This window comes from Gymnodraco acuticeps, unplaced genomic scaffold (assembly GCF_902827175.1).
Source record: "Gymnodraco acuticeps unplaced genomic scaffold, fGymAcu1.1, whole genome shotgun sequence".
Taxonomy (NCBI): domain Eukaryota; kingdom Metazoa; phylum Chordata; class Actinopteri; order Perciformes; family Bathydraconidae; genus Gymnodraco; species Gymnodraco acuticeps.
In genome coordinates, this window is record NW_022989974.1 from 1,986,506 (window position 1) to 2,012,376 (window position 25,871).

General features: G+C 41.6%; 1 protein-coding gene across 1 annotated transcript; it reads right to left on the bottom strand.

The window, feature by feature from the left end:
- Positions 1-503: 503 nt before the first annotated feature.
- On the bottom strand, positions 504-12,757 carry ddx23 (DEAD (Asp-Glu-Ala-Asp) box polypeptide 23). Its single transcript, XM_034210887.1, has 17 exons — positions 12,585-12,757; positions 11,331-11,548; positions 11,033-11,158; positions 10,800-10,893; positions 9,558-9,623; positions 9,325-9,463; positions 9,103-9,236; positions 7,807-7,919; positions 7,544-7,687; positions 6,011-6,236; positions 5,044-5,189; positions 4,786-4,963; positions 3,581-3,823; positions 3,008-3,159; positions 2,806-2,914; positions 1,940-2,114; positions 504-1,341 (listed from the first exon to the last, which is right to left on the bottom strand). The coding sequence occupies exons 2-17, from the start codon at positions 11,546-11,548 to the stop codon at positions 1,118-1,120; spliced, it is 2,487 nt and encodes an 828-aa protein (XP_034066778.1). The 5' UTR covers positions 12,585-12,757; the 3' UTR covers positions 504-1,117.
- Positions 12,758-25,871: the final 13,114 nt, after the last annotated feature.

Below are 25,871 nucleotides of genomic sequence, written 5' to 3' on the forward strand. Positions count from 1 at the left end.
AATTGTATGGGTCCTTTTTTTGTTTCACTATAATACACTCAGTTGTAAATCCACTTCTGAGCAGTGCCGAGAACCTTTGTACAGACTTTTGTATTACATAAACTAACTTGAGGTGGACATTTGTGGTTCTTAGTTAACAGCGTTGGACAGATTAACACACAATTTGGTGAACATATACTTATGTTCCCTTTTTTTTGCGGTCTAGATTTATTTAATTATTTTCTTTTTTGCGTGTGTTTATAAATTACCTCGAGGGCCGTACCAAATTGTCTCGCGGGCCGCAGGTTCCCCACCCCTGCCTTAGGATAATCACAATAACTTTAGTGATCCTGACTTTTCATGGGTCAGCACATCGTATACATATGTGGCCACAAGCAGTGTTTACCTACTGCTGAAATCCTGGTTTCTAAAACTTGGAACAGAAGAAGTCTTAGATACTATTCATTAAGTTTTATCCACACTAAAAGTCTGTTGATCTACATTTGAAGTCCGATTTTTTAATTGTTTGTGGACGGGCCATTTTATTATCAAAACTCCATATTACTCCTGAGCCTCTTACTTCGAGCGCTTGAAGTTTGTGCAAGATATATACATATATTTTTTAGAACAGATGTCACTCAAATGCGCTGTATTCACTTCATACCATTGTTTATATTAAAAATGATGAATTACAGTTTAGTCAGACGATGCTTGAAGTAAAAGAAAATGGCTGTCACTTCTGGCATGGGTCTCTAACAAAACAAGCTTAAACAGCACTTGGCCTCACATCCTGGATGGTGTTTATCACGGTCGATAAGCGAGGAGAAGCATTTATACAGTGCAGATCAGTTACACCATCACTTCTTGCTTGTAGAAGCAAAACAAAACATCTACCAAGGAGTCCACATGTACACACCTTTGAATGAGCAGTCTTTAAATCCTAAAAGCAGTGTGGTAGAAAAAACAAAAACAGACCGAAAACAAGGGAGGTAAAGGAAAAATAAATGGGCGTAAATTAACTGGAGACCAAGTCCTGAATGCAAAACAGAGAAATGATGTCCAGATGCAACACGATAAAACAGTTTGAGACCCTGATGTGTGTTCAGCTTATTAAGTCCAACTATAACAGCGTGATGGATCAGGCGAAGATGGTCTCCTCGCGCCTCTTCTTGGTCAGGATGGTTCCAGGTTTGTGCTGCGCGTCGGGATGGTTGGTCAGCTCCGGGGGGCAGGTGGAGACCGGGCTCTCCATGAAGGCCTGCTTCAGGTCGTAGAACACGGCACAGTCCTCTTTGGTGAGGAACGTCAACGCCATACCGCTCTTACCCGCACGACCAGTACGACCGATACGATGGATGTAATCTGCAGGAGGAGGAGGAGGGCTTAGTTAACACTTCTTATTCTTTATGTGCATCCTATGTTATGAGCGCAGAGCAACAGTCTTGACATCACAAAATAAATATCTAATGTCGATAATCTGGATCAGTGAAAATAACTATAGTTAAAAAAAGGAAATTAACACTTTGACTTTATTACAACCTGGAAAACTGTTGAGGTGAACATCTAAAGTCAAATTAAAGATACCTAAATTAATAAATACATCTGGAACTGAACATCAAACTAACTGTATAATAATAAATATAAATGTGTTGAATATAAAGCCTTTAGCTATATTTTTAATATTGACTGTTCAATATCTACTAAAATCACAGGAATGGTTTAAGTTGCACTTTGATGTTCGACTCAAACCTTTCAGATAATGTTCAAATTCCTAAAGTTAGTAACAAACGCTTATTATAACAAAAACTTATTTGAGGAAAAATGCATTACCCGATAAATATTAGACCAACCCAGACCAATAAATCCTCTAATAACATTTTAAAGAACATGATTGATGTATAAACATTGAGAAAAATGATACACCCAATAAAGAAAGAAATACTGAGGGGGAGCTTCCTACCCTCGATGTTCTTGGCCATGTCGTAGTTGAGCACCATGGAGACGTCATGGATGTCGATACCTCGACCCGCCACGTCTGTGGCCACCAGGATGTCTTTGGCTCCGGCTTTGAGGTTGGAGAGAGCAAACTCTCGCTGCTCCTGGCCTTTGCCGCCGTGCAGCGTGCAAGCATTGTACTGCGAGAAGAAGAAGAAAACTAAGGTTACATTTCATTTTATATTTCCAGTATTTTAAGGAGAAAATCCAGTTTACCGTCAGGCGTCTAACAAAAATGTCCAGTGGGTTCAGTTCGTACTTTTATTAAATGTTTTGGAACTATTTGTACTACATAAAAATTCGGACACTGAAATGCTCACAATGACAATTAATGCTAACGGTGTTGTTGGGTAGGGTTAGCAACATTAGCTTATTAGCAGTAAACACAGCACGCATGTTTGTTCCAGATGTCATGCCAAGTCAAATAAATATCATGATAAAAAAAGTATATCTAAGAGTTTGATGTTGGAATAATGAATTGATTTCTATTTTTTTTTATTTACATCTCTAATATCTATTTAAAGGAATTGTTTAATTTCTCAAACAATGTGGGAATTTTGCAATCCCATTCTAAAAACAAAAGATAACTAAGAATGTTTTTCAGAATTTTAAAGTAAAACATTAAAGAGTCCAGTGACTTTCTCAAGTGACAGTTATTTTGTATATATTGATGTTTTAATGTGTACATATATATATATATATAAATGTGTCTGTTGATTGTGTATATATAGGATATACATATTTATATACACATTTGTATTTTTGTAATCGGGATTGTGGGAAATGGCATTTCAATTTCAAAGATTGACAATAAAGTTGACTTTGACTTACCCCCATCTTCTCCAGAGACTTGGCCAGCACGTCGACACCCTTCTTCTGGTTGACGAAAATGATGATGGGAGGCTCGAAGCCGCGCGCCAACACCTCCAGCAGCTTCTTCCTGCACAACAACAACAACAAAAAACCCTCAGTAAGAGACTTCAACAGAGAAATAAACAATATGCATGATGTTTACGTGTTTGTGTGCGCTTACCTCTTCTCTCCCTCGCCCATGAGCATCACCTTCTGCTCCACTCTCTCGTGAGGTTTGCCAGCAGAGCCGATGTAAACCACGGCCGGACGCCTCAGGTAGCTTCGGGCCAGCCTCTCCACCGCCGGAGGCATGGTGGCCGTGAACATGACCGTCTGTAGGGGGGACACAAACACAACTTAAATACACAAAGAGAGCAACCAGCACTTACAAAACTAATCTCCAGATTCATTATGGCATCTATAAAAAAGGGACTTTGCTTTTATAATCTTAAACTTCTTTCTTCTCTGAGATCACAAAGAAAAACAATAATGCATGTGCCTTTTCTCGTGTCCAGACTAACAACCCTCCAGAGTGTGTAGCCTTCTGTCATCCATCACCTGCAGTTCATTCATTATTAAGTACTCGGTGCCTCTGTATCGAGCATACATCAAAAACTGTATCTTGCCCCATGTCTGAATGCTTTTATTCGGTTTTTTAACAGCACTTTGAAATGCCTCGTCGTTTAAATGTGCTATATAAAGTCGCCTTACACAATAGTTAAGATTGTAAATGATGTTTGAGGGATGAACATACTTGTCTGTATTTATGTTTTCCAGATTCAAAGTTCTTTAACATTTTCTCTGGGTCTTCTGCCTCGTCGGTGTCTGGTTTCTGATTGGTCACCGGGATGTACTCCAGGATCTTCTGGACGTCGGGCTCGAAGCCCATGTCAATCATACGATCGGCCTCATCCAGGACGACGTACGTGCAGCGGCCGAGCACCAGGTACCGGTTCTCCAGAACGTCGATCAGACGGCCGGGGGTGGCGATCACAATCTGTCAGAGAAGGAAACACAGGCAGGCGGGGGGGGGGGGGATCAGTGTGTGTTGTGTATGAAGCACATTACCGAACAGATTTAAGGACACGGTGGGCTTCCTGTCACGACAAAGCTTTATTATAAAACAGTCTGTGTGTTTACAGTTATCAAAATTATGTGTATATAGGTCTGGTAAACCTTATGTACTGCTTTCAATCACTATTGTTATTGCATTTTTTTATTTATTTGTGTCATCTTGGGGTGTAAAAAATACAGATTATTCTCAACTTTTTAAGCAGCTGCAGATATTATTTTGAATGTATTGATAACTGTTAAGTCTATAAGAGAGATAGTCAGATACCATGCCTTACTAGCTTGACATCACTCATTAAGCCCCGTTTGTTTTTTTTGTGTTGCCATAAATTATTCTCTCTCCGTTGGTGCGCTGGGCTAATGCTAATAATGCTAATCCCAGCAAAAAAAAAATCAGAGTTTTACGGGGCGTGTGATTTGCAATTCGTCCAGCCAATCAGAAATTGGTACTTTTTTCTCCCCATGAAAATACCTGCTCTCTAGCAGGGACTGAAAAGGGGGGAAAAGTTCTCATGAACTAAGTTCTCTTTTTGGTGTGAACGCAAAATCCCAGGAACTATCGGAACTCGAAGAGAAAAGTACGGGGAAAAGTACCCGGTGTGAAAGCGCCTATAGACGTATATCCAGGACACTAAAAAGAGAAAATAGATATCCCAGAAGAGTATAAATCTTGCTGAAACCATGTATATGTGTATGATATTAGGGGTTTAGTGTTAGAGAATGAAAATTATTTTACTAATACTAATCAAGACTGTAATGATTCACAGAGAGTAATGGAGCAGACTTTAGGTGTCTACTGGATCCTAACTTTAGACACTTAGCTTGTCTAGATGTTCTACTCTTTCGTGGCACTTTTCCTAGATAGGCCTAAATGTCCCCGTGTGTTACCTCGCAGCCCATCCTGAGACGGAAGCCCTGGTCCTCCCTGGAGATTCCTCCGATCACAGCCACTGTGCGGATGCCGAGGGGTTTACCGAACTTTATGGTCTCCTCTTCGATCTGCTGCGCCAGCTCACGAGTCGGAGCCAGGATCACAGCATAAGGACCCTGATCTGAGTCTTCAATCCTGCAGAGAACAGGAGTGTAACAGACATCAGTAAACAGAGAAATGCAGGTATGAGATGATTTGAGAATCTGCTTTGTTACCTGTCGATCTTCGGCAGGGTAGTGATCCAGACGAGCAGAGGAATGAGGAAAGCAGCCGTTTTACCGCTACCGGTCTCAGCCACACCGATGATGTCACGGTTCTGTAAGCCAATAGGAATGGCCTGCCTCTGGATAGGTGTCGGATCCTGGATTTTAAGAGATGAGTCATTTTTAGATTAACTTGAATCAGTCAAGAACAGTGGATATATCAGTTTGTAAGTGAAAATATATGTAGAAATACATTTAAGATATATAATAATGTCTGTTCTGTTTTATTCTCAATTTACATTTTTGTATTTATACATTCATTTATTTATTTCAATATATATCTTTTTTTATTTATTTCTGTAATTATTTCCAAACTTATTTATTTCAGTTTTTTTTTTATCACATTTATTTATTCTTGTATTTCTTTATTCCTGTATTTATTCCTATATTTTTAGATGAACTTGAATCAGTCAAGAACAGTGGATATATCAGTTTGTATGTCTGTTTAAAGAAAATACTAAAGAGTCAAATAAATGTATTTTAACTCTAAAAAATCATGAGCATTTTACTTCATTTTGTGCTCATTTACAACTAAAATGAGAGCCTTATTAGATTAGATTAGAATCTGTAATGACCACACAGCCAGGCTGGTGGAATTCGTGTTCAGTGCAGAGTATTACAGCTTGTCCATACAATTCAACATACAATAAACAGACAATAAAAAAACACACAGCACAGGGCAAAGACATATCATAACATAAAGTTCAAGGTGTGGTGGATTGTTATTGTTCATTGGGGTTATTTACCACTTCAGAATAATAACCCTTTTATCAATTGTTTTTTCTAAAAGCCCACACATATAAAAAAAAATGCCACAAGGGCTTGACAATCTGTACAGCAAACAAGACTCTTTGTTGTTTGACATAATAAAGAATAACCTATTCATAAGCACGATGACATGGAGTCTCATTGCACCGACCTTGTAGCCACAGGCGTCGATGACCTCGTTGATGTGATCCGGCATGGAGTACTCCTTCCAGTTCCTGATGGGGTTGGGGATCTTTCCTCCCTTGGTGGTGATGCTGTAGTCCTCTCTGAAGATTCTCCAGTCTCTGTCCGTCATCTCCTCCAGCTTCTTCTGACCCCAGTGTCTGTCGTCCCAGCGCTGCTTCGCCTCCTTCTTACGCATCTTCTTCAGTCTCACCCTGAGGAGGAGAGAGAAAAGATTGCATCAGTAAAGATCAATTATTACGTTCTACATTCGCTGCTTTTATCCTCATGACACCAATGTAGTCATCTCACATATCCGCGTGGACTGTTAATATGATAAATCTATATTTTTTACAACACTATTAGATTTGTGTCTAATGTTAGTCTTAGTCATTTTCATACTGTGGAGGAGAATCAATGATCACAATATGTTGGACCAGAATCATCAGTAATGTTGATTCATTGGATAAGAGGGTAAAGGCAGATAATAGAAAAGATACCAAGTCTATCATTTTACTGTAATGTATTCATCTGAACCAAGAACTATACTAACATATAATAGTATTTAAATCCAAGACGATTTGAAGTCTTATATCACGATAGATATATTATAGATATATTGCCCAGCCCTATTTCCGACCATTTTTTATTCAAACCCTATTCAAAAATACTTTTATCCTCCAGTCCGCTTCATTCATGTACTATAGAGTGACGCGTCCTAAAACCCGGATGTAAACTCCTTCCGGTTCCTTCGACAAAAACCAATGCAATTTCTCCATAGGATTTTGGAAAATAGCTTGAAATAACGTCTGTGGTTGAAACACATTTAAGAGACGGATCACGTTTTGTTCAGCCGGATAATCTCCACATGTCTATCCTACTTTTAAAATTTTCGAATCATAAATCTAGTCGCCAGAAGCAAAATGCTAACGTTATGCTATAAAGGAACTACAGCAGGGTGGCTGCTTCAACGTCACGCCAACTTAAGATCCATATTCAAAGCTACAGATTGTAAATGGTACAAGTTGAAGCGTTTGTTTGAACAGTTTGCACGAGGCAGGTACTTGCTTTCAAGCAGAACAGGGCAAACAAACTTAGCAGGAGTGTTTTACGTGTTTGCCGTAATGACGTACAACGGCCTGGACAACTTCTGTAGTCCTATTCTGCCACTAGTTAACAACCATCCTTTTCAGACACGCAAACTCTTCAAAAATCACCAGCGGGGTCACTGCTGATGTATTTAATGTCGTAGAACAAAACGTGATCCGTCTCTTAAATACGTCTCAACCACAGACTTTAGTTCCAGCTATTTTCCAAAATCCTATGGAGAAATGTTTGTCGAAGGAACTGGAAAATGCTAACTTACTTCCGGGTTTTAGGACACGTCACTGTGGCACTCTATGATATGTCATTACACTGATGACACTACACTACATTCAAAACTTCAAGTTGCTCTTGAAAGCAAACCTCAGTGAACTCCTCAAAGCCACAGAGTTGATCATGTGGATGTTTTTTTACTCACTCTTCCTGCTCCTTCTCTTCCAGCGTTCGTCTGTTCTCCATCATGTCACAATAGAAATTGGACTGATCTCTTTTCTGCTGCTTCAGGTCGATGCCGGCGATGAAGCCTCGTCCGTACAGCTGCACGCTGTGCTTCTCTTTGTAACTGGGAGACAGAGTGGGAACATCGAGTTGTTCAGACACACACATTCAAAACAAGGCAAAAGATGCGCTTCAATTAAAGAGGGACAGGTTTCAGTGAACACTGTGTTCATGTTTCCTCACATCGGGTTGTAGTCGACTGAGGTGTCCTCAGAAGCATCCCACTCAAACACAAACTTCCTGTCGTTCAGGTGGCGAGTTCTCCGGCGTTTCTTGGTCCCGCCCAGGTAACGCTCCTGTAAGGATCAGATATGTAATTTAGTAAATCACACATGTTGAATTGTCATCTAGTCTGGTCATGTTTAGGAATCCACAGCCGGTTTTCTTAAATGTTATGTTAAAGGTCCCATGTCATGCTTTTCTGGATATTACCGTCCCCTTGTGTGTTATTTTCTGCATGTAAACGGTCTGCAGAGTCAAAACCCTCAAAGTACACCCTGTAGTTAGTACTCTAACACAGAAAAGACCTGTCTATGCTGCCCGAGAACGCCTCGTTGAAGATTTCTCTTTTTCCATTGTTTACTTCTTGGGTATAGTGACGTTACATCCGCGGAGCTGTCGGAGGGGTCGGCGAGACACCGCAGAATTCAGCCTGGGCACACACAAATTCCCAGCCAGGCTGCGGGTGTGTGTGCGTGTGTGTGTTCGGGCTGGGTTTCGCTGTGTCTCACAGACGGCCACTGGGCTCACAGGGAGGGGGGACAGGAGCTCCAACAAGCCGTTTAGGACAGAGAGTGAATACACATACTATACAGAGATGCTGTTTGAGAAACCAATGTGAGTTTGGAAAATTGCACAATATAAATGTATTCTAGTAGACCTCAACAATGGAATTATGATCAGTAGAAATGGCCATGACATGGGACCTTTAAAACTGTGATGATGGAATACAAAAGTGAACTACAAATTACATAAAAACATAATTACTCTAAAAAGAAAAGTGAAAATAGACTATTTATATCTCTGTTTTTAACCTTGCTGCCATTTCATTACATGAATCTGATTGGATTACATTTGTGTGCCACCTTCTTAGCTTTCTTTTCCGGACCCAAAAAGTTTCCATCTATCAGATTAGTGAAACCTATTTTGCATTCCCTTCTTTTTCACAGATGTCAAATTTCCAACAATAAATATGTAGCGAGGTTTCTATTTTCCAGGGAAACAAACTCACAGATCGACTTTGAAACACATCAATGACAGGAGGACCAATGATATGGGTTAGGGTTAGAAGAAAATAATCTCTGGAAGGGATTAAAATCACTGACCAGTACAGGTGATGTTTAAACAAAACCCCACACCGCTAGAGACATAAATCCAGTCATCATGGGGTTTAAGATTCAGGCTAATGCAAATCTATATAAGGTTTGCTACCAACAGCCACCATTTGATCTGCTCTGTGCAGTTTCTCCTGAGACTGACCTTGATGGCGTGGAGTTCTTTGCTTTTATCTTTCTCCTCTCTGAGCTTTTGTCGTCCATCATCGTTTTCATTCCCGTTGTTATCTCGGTCCATTCGTTCTCTTCGCTCTCGCCTCTCTCTTTCCTGGGGATCCTCTGTTAACCCACACTATCAGTTACTATCAATATGCTTACACAAACATAATGCAGACAACCCAATGAACCAGTGGCTGATAATACACACCCATCATTTTTCTCCCCATGTCCTGGAACATCCTTCTCTTCTTCCTCTCCTCTTCCATCACCTTCTTCCTTTCCTCGGTTTGTTGCTCCCTCCTCTTCAGAGCCTCGACTTCTCGCTCTGCTTTCGAGAGGAACTTGGGCTGAAAAGGGCAAAAACAATCAAATATGAAGCGAGGAAAATATAATCCTAAAGATTTAAAAAGAAGACAAATGTGAACTCAAGAGACTTCCCACCTTTGCCTCCGCTTCCTCTTCTGCCTTCTTCTTGGCGAGAAGCTCTTCCAAAGATAAAGGTTGGACCTGAAGAGAGGCGAGATGGGTCAAACATTTGAAATAACAACTTCAGAATATAACAAACACAGTTATGCCCTTGCTGCTAAATACTAGGGCTGAACGATTATAAATTGAAATTTGAAATAATGCAATTATCAAATCGCAAAGCCTGCGATTTTTAAGTTGTTGTTTTTCAACAAGTCTTCTTGTGTGTCAGTCATCCACACCAATCAGAAGTGCTGTGCTCCACATGTACCAGTCATTGTTAACCAATCAGAAGTGCTGTGCTCCACATGTACCAGCCATTGTTAACCAATCAGAAGTGCTGTGCTCCACATGTACCAGTCATTGTTAACCAATCAGAAGTGGCCCATGATAGAAGGTGATAGACAGATTGATCCAATCAGCTGCCAAGTCTTTTTGAAATACTTTTCCAAATGGCTTCCAATGGAGCTTTCCTAGATGGTTTGGTGAAACAAAGCGTCTGAGTCAGGTTAGTAATGCTCCATCACATGTTTCTATTACAGGGTGAATCTTAAACTGAAGCTTGACTTTAAAGCAACCCAACGGAAGTTCCATGTAAGTTTAGTTCTTTCACTCGTAGCTCGGGCTGCGGGGGTGCTAGAGACGGGAGCACGTTGATACAACCTTCCTAGCCGGAGGTATGGCCGCATTTTACAATAAACTTCCGTTGGGTCGCTTAAAAACAAATATCGCAATATCTGTCAGAAAAATCGCAATTAGATTATTTTCCCCAAATCGTGCAGCCCTACTAAATACCAACAAACTATGTGCAATATATAAATGCCGTTAATCACTGTGTAATATATACCTGGCTACTAAATCCTTAGAACTGTTACAAGGTGTGTATTTTGTAAATTGTGTAACTTGCTGCTGTTAAATACCAACCACCTATGTGCAATATGTGCTAGATGTGCAATATATATAGATGGCGTTAATAACTGTGTAATATATACCTGGCTGCTAAATCCGTAGAACTGTTATAGGATGTGTATTTTATTTTAATTATGTAACTTTTTTTTTTTTTATATCATAACTTAGTACTTTTAAAAAAAATGCATGTCACATATTATGTAACATTAAGCTGTCTGTGGCTCCTTTTCCTGCTGTAACTATGTACATTTCCCCTCCGTGGGACTAATAAAGGTATTCTGATGAGAGACTCAGTAAAACCCATTTTACCTTTTCCTTCTTCTTTTTTCCATCTTCCTCCTCTTCTGTTTTTATTTGCTTGTCTCTCTTTGATTTGGCTTCCTTGGACTTGGGTGAGAGACTTCTACGAAGGAGCATGAATTTAAAACAGATGTTAATAAATAGTTATGAGGAAAACATCTATTTGGTTTTTGCGCAATGAAAGTAAATCAACATGTGTGATGCATTTCTATTTCACTAAGTGTATTTCAGCATTTACATACCTGGACCTCCTGCCGCGATCTTTATCACGTCGATGGACGTCTCTTTCCTTGCGACCCCTTTCTCTGCCCAAATCTCTGTCCTTATCTTTGTCACGCTCCTTCTCTCTGTCTTTCATTCGTCGTTCTCTGTCATTAAAAACAAATATAATGTTTAGTATAATTTCATCATCATTCAAAATAGGGCTTGGTTATGCAAAAACGAAATGAAACAAAACTAGGACAAATGCTATAATGCAGTTTTTAAACATTACTCATTTAGTCTAGCGTTAATGACAGATATGTGCTGCATTTGAGTTACCTCTCTACAGATTTAGAGCGATTCCTTTCGCGAGGAACATTGCGTTTACGTTCTCGTGAACGGCTGCGTTTCCTCTCCCTGTCTTTGGACGCTGAGGAGTCAGCCTCCTTCTTCTCCTCCTTCTTCTTCTCCTCCTTTTTCTCCTCCTTCTTCTCCTCCTTCTTCTCCTCCTTTTTCTCCTCCTTCTTCTCCTCCTTCTTCTCCGGGTCGGCCGCCATCTGTAAGGAGCATGTTGTTAGTGACAAATGTGCAGTCATTTCACATTCACTTAGTTACATTTTTGATAAGAAAAAGTGCTCTATTACATTTCAGGACATACATGAATGAACAGCCTACAGTCAAGCTGCTATGGCACTTGCAATTTACTTTTACAGTTTTTCTTCACAGGGTCAGTAAATCTTATTTTTCCTATAAGACACTGGACACTGTTTTTCCCCTCAAATGTTCAATGTTTCCGGGGTCAGTTGTTTTGGAAACACTCTTCAACAACTTATAACTCCCTTAAAAGTATGTCTCCAAATGTTCAGATGGACAGTTACTACAAATGCAGTTGCAAAACATTTTTTACATTTTGAGTTTATACCCACATCAATCAGTAAATATATTGTCGCTTTGTTTATTTAACAAGCTGTTTATATTACAATTGCTTGATTTATGATGAGTAATTGGTGCTTGTTCATTTCTCGAGTAAGGAATCAACAAAGGATTTATCTCAACATTGATAAGTGTCAAAAAACGGAAAGCATCAATAATGTTAAACAACAAATCACATGTAAGCCTGTGTGAAGCATAGTACTAACTTTGGCAACATGACTATTAAAACAAAGCGTTTCCTTCTTCAACAAGACGAAACGAACCCTAAGTCAAGACCCAGGGAACATAGAGATGACCGCTTTATTATTTAGCATGCATGTATACGTTTCTGCAGCGAGTGTCTCAAGGTAACATGCATTTTAAGTCTGACGGTAAAAGTTTCAGGCCTGATATAGTTTCACATAAAAGTTGAACATCCACAGTAAGAAAACGTAACGTGTCATAGGGACTTAAAACACAATCAAGTATGTTAAATGTGAGTTACAAATGAATGCTGAGTGAACAAGCTAGCTCCTTACGCTAGCTAACAACTTAGCAAAGAGGCTAATTTTCTCCAGTAAACTGCCAAAAGATTCAACGCTAAAACATCACGCGAGTCAGATGTTTATATTTTATACAACATCACAGCGAAATGTGTGGTTAAAAACATTTAAAACTTACCTTAATCACTTGTCAACAACACACTTGCGATGTATGTACGCTTCAAGAAGACGCCATTTTGGACACGAGCAAACGCTAGCAAGGGATTGTGGGAGTCGTAGTTCTGAGCGCTCCACACAGAAAGCAGCCCCTCGACTGTTTAAACTACACTTCCCAACAAATGGATGGGATTTTCGCAGGTCCCCAATTGTTTGGCACAGCAACACATGTAGTGCCTGAGCGTAAAACATTTTAGATTTATTTCAGGCACAAGGTGGCAACCGTGTAACAAGTTAGCACAATACTGAGGTTTAGATTAGAGTTTGATACTATATGATTAGGTATCATAGCGTCATTTGACATGTCCCCACCACTTTTTGAAATGGCTAATTTTGTCCCCACCACTTTTAAAAAGTTTAACTTATAAATGTTAAGAAAAATAGATATGTAATAATAAACAACAACACTGGTTTAGTGTCAAGATATGCAACGTGGACATGTTAGTAAACTTTCAATAGAACATGTAATTAAAAAAAACATTGCTCCCTCTGAGCAGCAGCAGGGCGCAGGCAATGCACTTAAAAAAAAAAGTAATGTAAATTAAAATAATAATTCCTCCTAGTCTCCTTTGTTTGGCCTGTTTGGCCTTTTTGCTTTATTTTCTTGTCAGAGAATACCAGAATGTGTATTTTACATGTTAAAAGAAAAAAATATATAATTTAATATACAGCCTGAAATCCTCTCTGAAGAACCAGCACCTTACCGTGGTAGAGAGGTTTGTGTGCCCTGATGAACCTGGGGGCTGTGTTGTCTGGAACCTTGTGTTCCTGGTAGGGTTTCCCATGGCAAATTGGTCTCAGGCAAGGGGCCAGACTAAGATTGGTTCAAAAGACCTCATGAAAGACGACACAAGAAGTGAGGATACCCGGCCCGGAGGAAGCCCGGGGTCCCCTTCTGGAGCCAGGCCCAGAAGGAGGACTCGTCGGCGAGCGTCTGGTGGCCGGGCTTGCCACGGAGCCCGGCCGGGCCCAGCCCGAAAAGGCAACGTGGGCAACACCTCCGCTTCTCCGTCCCGCGGGCCCACCACCTACGGGAAACATCGATGGGGTCGGGTGCGCTGCCAGAAGGGTGGCAGTGAAAGCGGAGGGTCTCGACGGACCAGACCCGGGCGACAGAAGCTGGCTTTGGGGACGTGGAACGTCACCTCTCTGGGGGGGAAGGAGCCGGAGCTTGTGCGGGAGGTGGAGCGTTACCAGTTGGATCTGGTTGGGCTCACCTCTACGCACAGCGTCGGCTCTGGAACCTTACTTCTGGATAGGGGTTGGACTCTATTCTTCTCCGGAGTTGCTCAAGGTGTGAGGCGCCGGGCGGGTGTGGGGATACTCACAAGTCCCCGGTTAGGTGCTTCGTTGTTGGAGTTTACCCCAGTGGACGAGAGGGTCGCCTCCCTACGCCTGCGGGTTATGGGGGGAAAACTCTGACTGTTGTGTGTGCTTACACACATCCAGATCTCTCAGGTCTTCAGGGACTGGTCAGCTTTCTGTCCCCAGAGTCAGAACTAAACATGGTAAAGCAGCGTTCAGTTATTATGCTCCAAATATCTGGAACAAACTCCCAGAAACCTGCAGGTCCGCTGCAACTCTGACTACTTTTAAATCCAGGCTGAAGACTTTTCTTTTTGTCGCTGCTTTTAATTGAACTATTCATATCTTAGACTGCACTGTAACTTTTATCCATGTACTTTTTTCTTTTAATGTTTAATTGACAGCACTGTAACTTGTATCCATGTATTTTTTCTTTTAATGTTTATTTTATTAGCTTTTCTTTTTAATGACTGCCATTTTCTTAATCTCTTTCATTTTTTGTAAAGCACTTTGAATTGCCTTGTGTTGAAAAGTGCTATATAAATAAACTTGCCTTGCCTTGCCTTGCCTTATGCACCCAACAGCAGTTCAGAGTATACGGCCTTCTTGGAGACCCTGGAAAGAGTCCTGTATGGGGCTCCTGAAGGGGACTCTTTAATCTTGCTGGGAGACTTCAACGCACATGTGGGCAATGATGGAGACACTTGGAGGGGCGTGATTGGGAGGAACGGCCCCCCTGATCTGAACCGGAGTGGTGGTTTGTTACTGGACTTCTGTGCTAGTCATGGATTGGCCATAACAAACACCATGTTCGAACATAAGGATGCTCATAAGTGTACGTGGTACCAGAGCACCCTAGGCAGAAGGTCCATGATCGATTTCGTTATCGTATCATCGGACCTGAGGCCGTATGTTTTAGACACTCGGGTAAAGAGAGGGGCGGAGTTGTCAACTGATCACCATCTGGTGGTGAGTTGGGTCGAGTGGCGGGGGAAGCCTCTGGATAGACCTGGTAAGCCCAAACGTGTAGTTCGGGTGAACTGGGAACGTCTGGAGGAGGCCCAAGTTCAGGAGGCCTTCAACTCACACCTCCGGCGGAGCTTTTCGGGCATTCCTGTGGAGGTTGGGGACATTGAACCAGAGTGGTCGGTGTTCAAAGCCTCTATTGCCGAAGCCGCGGCGGGGAGCTGTGGTCTCAAGGTCCTAGGTGCCTCAAGGGGCGGTAACCCTCGAACCTCCTGGTGGACACCGGTGGTCAGGGAAGCCGTCCGACTGAAGAAGGAGGCCTTCAGGGATTTTTTATCCCGGGGGACTCCCGAGGCAGTGGCAAGGTACCGACAGGCCCGAAGGGCAGCAGCCTCATCCGTGGCCGAGGCAAAGCAGCGGGTGTGGGAGAAGTTCGGAGAAGACATGGAGAAGGACTTTCGGGCGGCACCAAAGTTGTTCTGGAAAACTGTCCGACACCTCAGGAGGGGGAAGCAGGGAACCATCCAAGCTGTGTACAGTAAGGATGGGACGTTGTTGACTTCAACTGATGGAGTGTTAGGGCGTTGGAAGGAACACTTTGAGGAACTCCTGAACCCGACAACTCCGCCCTCTATGTTAGAGGCAGAGCTGGAGTATGACGGGGGATCAACACCAATCTCCCGGGGGGAGGTCACTGAGGTCGTCAAACAACTCCACAGTGGCAAAGCCCCGGGGGTGGATGAGATCCGCCCGGAAATGCTGAAGGCTCTGGGTGTTGAGGGACTGTCATGGTTGACACGTCTCATCAACGTTGCGTGGAAGTCGGAAACAGTACCGAAGGAGTGGCAGACCGGGGTGGTGGTTCCCCTTTTTAAAAAGGGGGATCAGAGGGTGTGTGCCAATTACAGAGGCATCACACTACTCAGCCTCCCCGGGAAAGTTTACTCTAAGGTACTCGAAAGGAGGGTCAGGCCGATTGTCGAACCTCAGATTGAGGAGGAACAATGCGGATTCCGTCCTGGTCGTGGAACGACGGATCAGCTTTTTACTCTCGCAAGGATCCTGGAGGGGGCCTGGGAGTACGCTTATCCGGTCTACATGTGTTTTGTAGACTTGGAGAAGGCGTATGACCGAGTTCCCAGGGAGTTACTGTGGGAGGTGCTGCCGGAGTATGGGGTGAGGGGGTCTCTACTCAGGGCCATCCAATCTCTGTACTCCCAAAGCGAGAGCTGTGTCCGGGTCCTCGGCAGTAAGTCGGACCCATTTCCGGTGAGGGTTGGCCTCCGCCAGGGCTGCGCTTTGTCACCAATCCTGTTTGTAATATACATGGATCGGATTTCGAGGCGTAGTCATGGGGGAGGGGGTCTGCAGTTCGGTGGACTAAGGATTGCACCACTGCTTTTTGCAGATGATGTGGTTCTAATGGCTTCATCGGTCTGCGACCTTCAGCACTCACTGGATCGGTTCGCAACCGAGTGTGAAGCGGCTGGGATGAGGATCAGCACCTCCAAATCTGAGGCCATGGTTCTCAGCAGGAAACCGATGGACTGTCCACTCCAAGTAGGGAATGAGTCCTTACCCCAAGTGAAGGAGTTCAAGTATCTCGGGGTCTTGTTCTCGAGTGAGGGAACAATGGAGCGTGAGATGGGCCGGAGAATCGGAGCAGCGGGAGCGGTACTGCAGTCGCTTTACCGCACCGTTGTGACGAAAAGGGAGCTGAGCCAGAAGGCAAAGCTCTCGGTCTTCCGGGCCATTTTCGTTCCTACCCTCACCTATGGTCATGAAGGATGGGTCATGACCGAAAGAACGAGATCGCGGATACAAGCGGCCGAGATGGGTTTTCTCCGCAGGGTGGCTGGTGTCTCCCTTAGGGATAAGGTGAGAAGTTCGGTCATCAGGGAGGGACTCGGAGTTGAGCCGCTCCTCCTTCGCGTCGAAAGGAGCCAGTTGAGGTGGTTCGGGCACCTAGTTAGGATGCCACCTGGGCGCCTCCCTAGGGAGGTGTTCCAGGCACGTCCAGCTGGGAAGAGACCAAGGGGTAGACCTAGGACCAGGTGGAGGGATTATATCTCTTCGCTGGCCTGGGAGCGCCTTGGGATCCCCCAGTCAGAGCTGGTTGATGTCGCCAGGGAAAAGAAAGTTTGGGGCTCTCTGCTGGAACTGCTACCCCCGCGACCCGTCCATGGATAAGCGGGAGAAGATGGATGGATGGATGGATACAGCCTGAAATGTTCTAGCAGGCTCTGGATTCGAACCGCCAATCAGAGTCTATTTATTTAGCCCAATATCACAAATTGTGCTTTTATCTCAGGGGGCTTTACAGTTTATACAAAACATGAATACGCCTGCCCTGAAGTTTCCAGTGCTGTAATTTGTTAAAATAATGATTGAAGAGAGAAGAGTCACTGTGTTTCTCCTTCACTGTGTACAACTTGACGCAAAGTTCCAAATAAAAGTGGGACTGGTCAGAGGAAGTGAAATAAAATAAAAACTGGAAGATATTGTTAAAGACACGTGCACTTTCAGAGCAATTGCAAGTGCATTTGATATAAATGTTGTCGTACATCCACAGAATACAAGTCTACCAAGCAAAACAACATTGTGTGAAACAGGCACAGACACAGAAATGTATAAATGTAAGGGAATATAAATGTAGAAATACATTTAAAATATATAATAATGTGTGTTGTGTTTTGTTCTCAACTTTTAGTTTTTTATTTATACATTCATTTATTTATTTACATATTTATTTATTGTTTCTTGTGTTAATGTGTTGATGTATTTATTTCCACACATATTTATTTCAGTTTTTTTCACGTTTATTTATTCTTGTATTTTTGTATTCTTGTATTTATTCCTGTATTTATTCCTGTATTTATGCATTCACTTATTTCTTACTCCTGTCATGTTCTGTCCTCCATACCTGTTTACTCGTTATGTGTGTAAAGGTACAAATTCCCTGGGTGTTCAATGTTTTATAAACACATTGGTGGTCTAGAGTTCTATGCATTGGTTTTTAATGGTACTCGACGTTCAACACTCAGGGGAGGGACATATTTTGTCTTCTGCTATGCTGATGTGAAATCTGGAAAATTGTCCCCACCATTTTTCTAACAAAGTGACACCCATGGGTGTGTATATCATGGGTGTGTATATCATGGGTGTGTATATGTGTGCACATGTTTCTGCAGAAAGATAAAATACATTTTGAAGATGCTGCTATGCCTGACTGCAGTCCGGATTGGCCCGATGCTGATTTATATTCTGGACCAGACGTTTTCATCCACAGGGAGATCAAGAGAGATTTATGAAGCCCTTCTGAAGGTGAAACTGTTTCAGTAGAACAGATCAAAGTTGATGGTATGAAAGATACAAATAAAACACAAAGGGAGAAGGCACAAGGGGGAAGGAAACAATAGACTAGTACTGTAAAATTCAGATTTGTAGTTTGTATGCTGAGCCGTGGTTCTTTCCTGTTTTCCCTGATTAACAAGTTTGGATAAAAGAGTGAGGGTGAAGGCTGCACATAAAATAAATAATGGATTCCCTCTGCCTAGTATAAATACTAATGTGCAAAGAGCTATTGTGTTCCTCAATGCAAGCAATATATTTTAGGGAAATTCCTCATCAATGGTGTAACTAATGATCACTTAAGGTGGGAGGTAAGTTTGAGAAACCGGCTCGAGATACACTTTTTGTTATATTCCATGGAATGCTCTTAACATCCCGATAGCAATGAATATCTTAAATGCTTTGACAAAAAAATCCATAACAAAATTAATCTGTGGAAACCGTAGTACTGTAAAAAGCACGACCAATCATTTGAGCCGACCCGGCTAAAATAACAGGATGGCCTACCTGCCTGTCAGCCTTCCATCTGTGCACAAACTTATCTTGTGCCCTCATTGGTCATGTGCGCCTTCGTGTGTGTTGGAGGAGGGGCTCTGTAAGGAAGTGGCAGATTTCTCCAAAATTATCTACCCCACCTTTCAACAATAGTTATTTTGTATTTTGTACAAAGTAAGCCTTTCAGTGAACAAGCATAACATGCAGAATACCATGGCCCTGAAACTCGAATACCTAAATGTCATGCAGCCATGATTAAAGTTATTTGTTACACATGTGCTTTGGTTGATAATTCAAGTTACAATATCAGTCATAAAAAGAGTATATAAAAACTCCATCTGAAAGAGTATATAAAAACTCCATCTGAAGGGAACTTTGGGATTGGATCCTTTGCATGCATAAAAACCTATACACAGGAAACGGAAAACTTGCATAATAGCGCCCCTTTACAGTAAGTCACCTGATGAGTAGATGGGTGAGCTCTGCAGACAACATGTGTTCAGGTGCAGCAGGGCTCGACAGTAACGGTTGCCAGGTTGCCATTGGCAACCATTCAGAAAAAATGTCAACCACTTCTTGGCCTTTGGTTGCCATCAGTGGCAACCAGTTTTTAACATAAGGAAACAAGGACAGCAAACAGCTAAATGTGCTCCCCAAAATAGATAAATGTTAAATATTTGTTGTATTAAGAGTGATATTGAATTATTGTTGTGACCAGTCGGAACCTGATACTTAAGTTGCACGTGCATTGGTGTGATTACAGAGCCAGAAAGCGATGCACGTTTACTAGCGTGTGTGGTGCGCCGTGTGTTTGTTTTACAAAAAATGGCGAAGCAAATTAAGTTGTTTGACTGTGGGGTAAAAAGTTTGGCCAACCCGTCAACATCTCAAACGAATGTTCAAAGTGATTCAACACATTTTAAATATAGTTAGACATATTAAAGGTAATTTACAGCATTAATAATTAATATAAAGCCTAATTCTTAACTGTGAATGATTTTAATTTATTTAACATTAGAAATGTATTAGTCTGGCCAATCAAGACTTCAATGCTGAAGGGCCCACGGCTCTATGGTGGGGGTCAGCACAAAGGTCAGGAAAACCCAAATTTGAAAGGGAGACAACGGATGACGAAACTAGTGACTTGCTCAATTCATTTTTGGGGGATCTGTGAAGAACATGACAACAGCTGCACTACTGGTATTTTGTATACCAGCCATTGAGGGTGGACAAGTTTACTACCACTTAGGTTTCAAATAATTGTGTTAATTACTTATTGTAAAGCATTTGAACATTCTTTTGTGTCACATGTTCATTATTAAGTTGATGTATAACTGTATAGTATCTTAATTATTTAAAATATAAGGTGTCTAAAAATGGGAACCGTATTTTTAGTTTTGGCAACCAAAAGCTGATGCCTGGTTGCCAGCCTGGCAACCACTTTTAAAAGTTAGCGTTGAGCCCTGTGCAGATTGGCAGCGATGGAGAGATTTTTCTAAACAGAATCAGATGTAGATGATAGGATGAAACATGACACTTGTTCACTGACTAATCATGTTTATTTCTTTTAAAGAGAAATTGCACTCCAAAATATCATTATATTATTCAACGTGCATGACTTTTGGCAGACATAAATCACTTACACATGCACAAATACTGTCTTGAAAAAACATGTGCTTCACCGTTGCCATGACTACTCTACGTTTGCCATGAGGAGCTTGTCTTATACAATATGTCTACTGTTGCCTCTAGCTATAGCTATGCATAGAGGGAGAATTATTTAATCTAACCAGTATACTTATAAGCATAACTCATCATCTCATCATTGGCCCAACTCATGCAGGCTTATTCGATTGAAGATTTTTCAGCACAGAAATCCATTCAACTGCTTTGATATTCATCTTCAAATTAATTTATGCATGTTTAATGTTCTTGAGAAGACATTTAACGGTTTAAATATCCTATAATAGTAACAATAACTTTATGTGTTGAGCCTTTTTATACAATCGATGTAGCTGAACGAGCTCCACAAAAATGCAGTTTAACATAGAAAATGAAATGAGATAATAAGAAGACAGCAGATTATAAGTGTAATTTAAGTGAAAGTAAAAACAACAATTTACAAGGGAAGAAATTAAAGATGCAATGCAAACTTTTTAATGCAGTTTCACCATCAACATACCTTTACATTGTATGACTCTACATGTTTTGTATCACAGTCAGTTAACGATTCTTGGTTCAGGAATCTGCTGCGTTGTGTAATGATAGTGATTACCTAATTCTGATCACTAACAGCTGACTATTGATAACAGTTCAAGTAAGTCTTTATAGATCAATAATGGAGGACTGACACATCCTGTTGTTTAAGGTTGAATATTGTACCAAAATGTTTTCAATTTTTCTTTGTCTTATGATTGGATGGCACACATATGACTGTGTTTAGCTGTTATCCAGATGTGCACATCACATCTCCAACTATAACCCTCTTCCTCCAACTCCTACAGTCGACCCCCATCCCAAGCACCTCATGTGCCCATGCTTTTTCCTCCCTTCCCCCCGATTTCCCCCAATGCCAGGCGGGGTTGCCTAATTAAACCGCTTGCAGAGCGCTGACTTCTGACATGCCCTCAGGGTGTGCCACACGGGGCACGTGAGCATGAAGAGGGGGGGTAGATCTAGTGAAGGTGAACATGTGTGGGTAAATAAGTGTCTGGGGTGTGTCATAATATGGCGGTAAGGGGGGAGGGAGGAGAGTTAGATGTACCAAGGGAGTCTATTTACCTTAAGCAGGGACAGAAGGGGTCTTCCTGCAGTGTGTGTTGAACCCGGCTCACCTCGCTGCACTTGGGGAACAGGAAAATATGCAGAGCAGACGAGATAAACTGCTTAGTATACACAGCACACACTGACACACATTCATACACCAATACACATGTTCATGGTCACGCATGGATGCCCTTAGCTGCAAATACAGTACTCACAGACACACACATGACAGATAATAAGACTGCATTCGTACAATTGCTGGTTGTGTGTACAGCAGTGATAAATAGATTTAATTTTTTTTTTTAAACACATGAACCCCTATACTTATTTAATTTTGTTTTTGATTTTCAGGACATTATGCATATGCAAATGTTAATACAGCTTAACATGGTTAATATTAATGTAAGTCGGTCCTCGGGGCTCAGGGCTACAGAAAGGCTGTGGCGTCTGCTGTCTGCTGATGTCTGTGAGCCTCAGTGAGTCGCCCAGAGCTCACAGACTGCTGCCTGAACCAACCCCATCATAACAGCGTTGATATGAGCAATCAGACCGAGAGGGACAGGTTGATTGAAAGGAACTTCAGTAAGTCCGGGACAATCAGATACATGCAGCTGGGATTTTTGTTATTTGTATGGCTGTTCTCGATGCTGTATCTCTTTGTATGAACAAAGAAGACAGATGCAAAATTCAGACACATGCAAAAAAATAGTATGTGAATATTCCAAGACAGCTTGTCATCTAAAGGTTGAGGTTTGAAATATTGAGAAATATGTTTAATTGTTTTATAAAGAGTAAGCTAAGGAGATCAATACCACTCTTGTATCTAAAGCTTCAGCAGCTGGTTCACTTAGCACAAATATTGGAAAAAGGAGGGAAACAGCATGCTTGTCAAAGGGGTAAAAACACCTCAAAACAGTTGCCCACTTGAAGCCACATGAAGCACAAATATGACAATCTTCTTCAGGGTATCGAGGGACAAAACAGTTCCTGAAACAAGGTGATGACACATGTGTGCTCAATCATGAGTTGGACTGCCCTATTACGTTTACATATTGTAAGACGTGCAGATTCACCTGAAAATCAATTTCATCAAAAGCAAAAAGCTAGGCTGCACAGACACTATCTCCATGTAACCATTTAAACGTATTGTTAAACATAGGATAGAAACATTGCATTTGATATTGGGTAGTCGTTTGCATCAATGCATCAAAAATACTCCAAAAAGCTAAGTGTCATCAGCTGACACATATAGAGAGATGTAACAAAGGCTAGCACTCCTTGCCTAAAGATGAGACCTGTAAGAATGCATTAATATGTGAATACATACAAAAATGTCATCATAAAATCCACCGACCAGCACCTCTGAAGCTCAGTAAGCCGAGAAATAGAACGGCACATAACTCCCTGTTAAACCACAACTTGTCTTTTATATTTCACCTCTTCTATTGAATAAAAAAACAACATATAAGTTGTTTATTTGTGAGCTTTAAAGGTGCTGGTATTTATTGTATGTCCTTTCGACAGAACCTTGCTATTTTTTTTTCTTGGTTTTCCAATCTTTATTCAAAGCCAACCAACTGCTGGCTGTAGCTTTAAATAAACCGTACAAACGTGAGAGTGGTATCAATCTCCTCTTCTAATTCTCTGCAAGAAGCCAAATACACATAATTCACATATTATTCAAACAATTCCTTTAAGTACACACATTATACAGTAGGTTGAGAAATTATACAGAAACACTATGTGGGGAAACGCCTGCTGTACAGAGCGGCAGATGCTCATATAGGACACTGAAGAATGCTCGGGCATTCTCACACTCACCCAGCTGAGCCTTTGACATACAACCCCGTTTTCTATCCAGAGACAGGAGTTATGACACTGTCAGAGCAGCTGTGGCAGAGATCCCTACACTAGATGTGTGTGTGTGTGTGTGTGTGTGTGTGTGTGTGTGTGTGTGTGTGTGTGTGTGTGTGTGTGTGAGTGCGTGCGTGCGTGCGTGCGTGCGTGCGTGCGTGCGTGCGTGCGTGCGTGCGTGCGTGCGTGTGTGTGTGTGTGTGTGTGTGTGTGTTCTGTGTGTTCTGTGTGTTCTGTGTGCTCGGGCATATAAGGGAATGTAACCTATATGTCAGTCTGCAGATAGCTCATCAGTAACCAGGCAGCGTAGCTCTGCAAACCCCCATCCTCTCCTCAGCCCTTTGCTTCCTTTCCCTGCCGCTGCGGTGCTGCTGGAGATGTCTGATAGGTGGATTGTGCAAGTGTGTGTGAGCTTGCATCATGTGTGTGTGTGTGTGTGTGTGTGTGTGTGTGTGTGTGTCTGTCTGTGCTGCCATGTCTGATAGATGATGTGCTTATGTGGTAATGAGCCACGCTGCACTGCAACCATTTTCTCTGACTCCCTGAGAGGGTTTCAGATGGCAGCGCTCTTCCCTAAATCTTCCTCCCTCCTGATCCTGATCTTCAGCCGTCTCACCGTCTCATCTGCAGGCACCTATATCCATCAGGGGAGGAAGGGACAAATGTCAACCCTGCACAGATCACTTGCTGCTGACCTGTTCATTACTTTACATCAACTATGTCAGTGTCATACATATGTCTTTGTTGGCCTGTACAAATCTATTTTCAAGCATGGGTAGTTTTCTAGAAATGCACCTGGACATGGAGGCAATTCTATCAATAAATCAGCAGTGCAGTCGCCTGTTTCTTTTCGATTTTGTATTTTCTTTATGAACACTTTAAAATAAAAGAGCAAATATACAGTACACCCAAACAAATACACAATCCTTTAACATGTAATCACCAACATAAAAACAATATTAGTGTAAGTAATAAAAGAGCACGTTTCACACATTTACTGTCTTTCTCGCAAATATGGAAATATAGCCAGTAGCTAAGAATATGATTGCAGCAGAGCAGTGATACTGTAAAACATCAGTCCAGTAAAGTTACTCCAAACCAGTAATATAATAAAATGTAACAGTGTAGCTTTGAACACAATGGTGCGTTTTTTTGACCAAAGAGCCATAGCAATGCTATAATCGTGCTCTAAAATCACCCCTTGGAGCAACATGCTGTGAATGACAGGCTCAATACGACATTAATCAGATTTACTGCGAAATGTCATGTACATAGGACTACTTTTGATAATTGTGTGTATGTATTCTGCGTGATAGAAACTGGAGAACAAGATAACAGAGAGGAGCGTTGTAGACAGACAGGCTGGCAGCCGCATTTATCCAAAAGACGATTAAACCTCTGGTACATTTCCAGAAAATCTAAGTTGGAGCAGACAAGAGATGGAATAAATCTGAGATGCAGATTATAGTCTCACAATTAATTGTTCTAATATTGTACAAAGGAAATTGATATGGAGGTCATCAGGCACTGTTCAGGAATGGCAAACATTCAGCTACTTCATCCATGTCCTATCATCGGGGTGACAGCAGGACGCAGCCACGGAGACCCCGATAAGAGCCGATATCAGTCGGGGGAAAGACTAAACAAATACAGTGATGGAGATCATGGAGAATGGCTGGTGACACAATAAAGGGAAAGAGAAAATGTAACTGCTCTGGAGAGAAGAGGAAAAACTCACATTCTTGTTGGTATACTTTGTTCAAATTAGCATTACAAAGTTATGCGTTACACCACACAAACAGTAGCATTTCTATGTTCCACATGTTCTGTTAACAAACACCAACCTTGCTTTTGTGTTTGGGTTATTCTGTGGTATGCACTGATCTCACTTTCCTACTAAAAACACACCCATCTCTGTTGGACTGAGTGGCAAAACAACATCCTGCAACATGGCTACTGTCCGCATGGAAACTGCAAATCCAAGCCAATTATCTGTTTAAAAATAAAAGCACTTAGATGAAAGGTATCCTTAAAACTTGCCAATAAACCAGTGTTCCATTGGATGCAAAATGGCAATCGAAAATCCAAGTTTAGATGGCTTGTTTCCAAGTATAGCACTCAAATTACTTCGACTTTCTTTAACTTTTAGCTCTGAATCTTTAAATATATATTTGTTGAGTTAATTTAAGTGACTTCTGCCAGCTGAATGTTTCATACATAACCCATATTGGGAGATGCTTAAGCTCAGACAACACCATTTAGTAAGTTATTAGACTTTTCCCACAAACTTAATGAATTATTTACGACTATTTAGTAATTCAACAACAAGTCATTCTCTTTTTTCCAAACAGAATAATACAAAGTGGCAAGTTTTCAAAACTAATCATGTATGTCACATATTGCATACATTTGGCAGTGGTGTGGTGTGTGTGTGTGTGTGTGTGTGTGTGTGTGTGTGTGTGTGTGTGTGTGTGTGTGTGTGTGTGTGTGTGTGTGTGTGTGTGTGTGTGTG

Coding starts and splice junctions, on each gene's coding strand:
- ddx23 (XM_034210887.1), bottom strand. CDS start 11,548: ATGGCGGCCGACCCGGAGAAGAAGGAGGAGAAGAAGGAGGAGAAAAAG. Junction 7,920..9,102: donor AAGAACTCCACGCCATCAAG/GTCAGTCTCAGG, acceptor TGATCCTTACAG/GAGCGTTACCTGGGCGGGAC. Junction 6,237..7,543: donor GAAGAGAAGGAGCAGGAAGA/GTGAGTAAAAAA, acceptor TCTCCTCCTCAG/GGTGAGACTGAAGAAGATGC.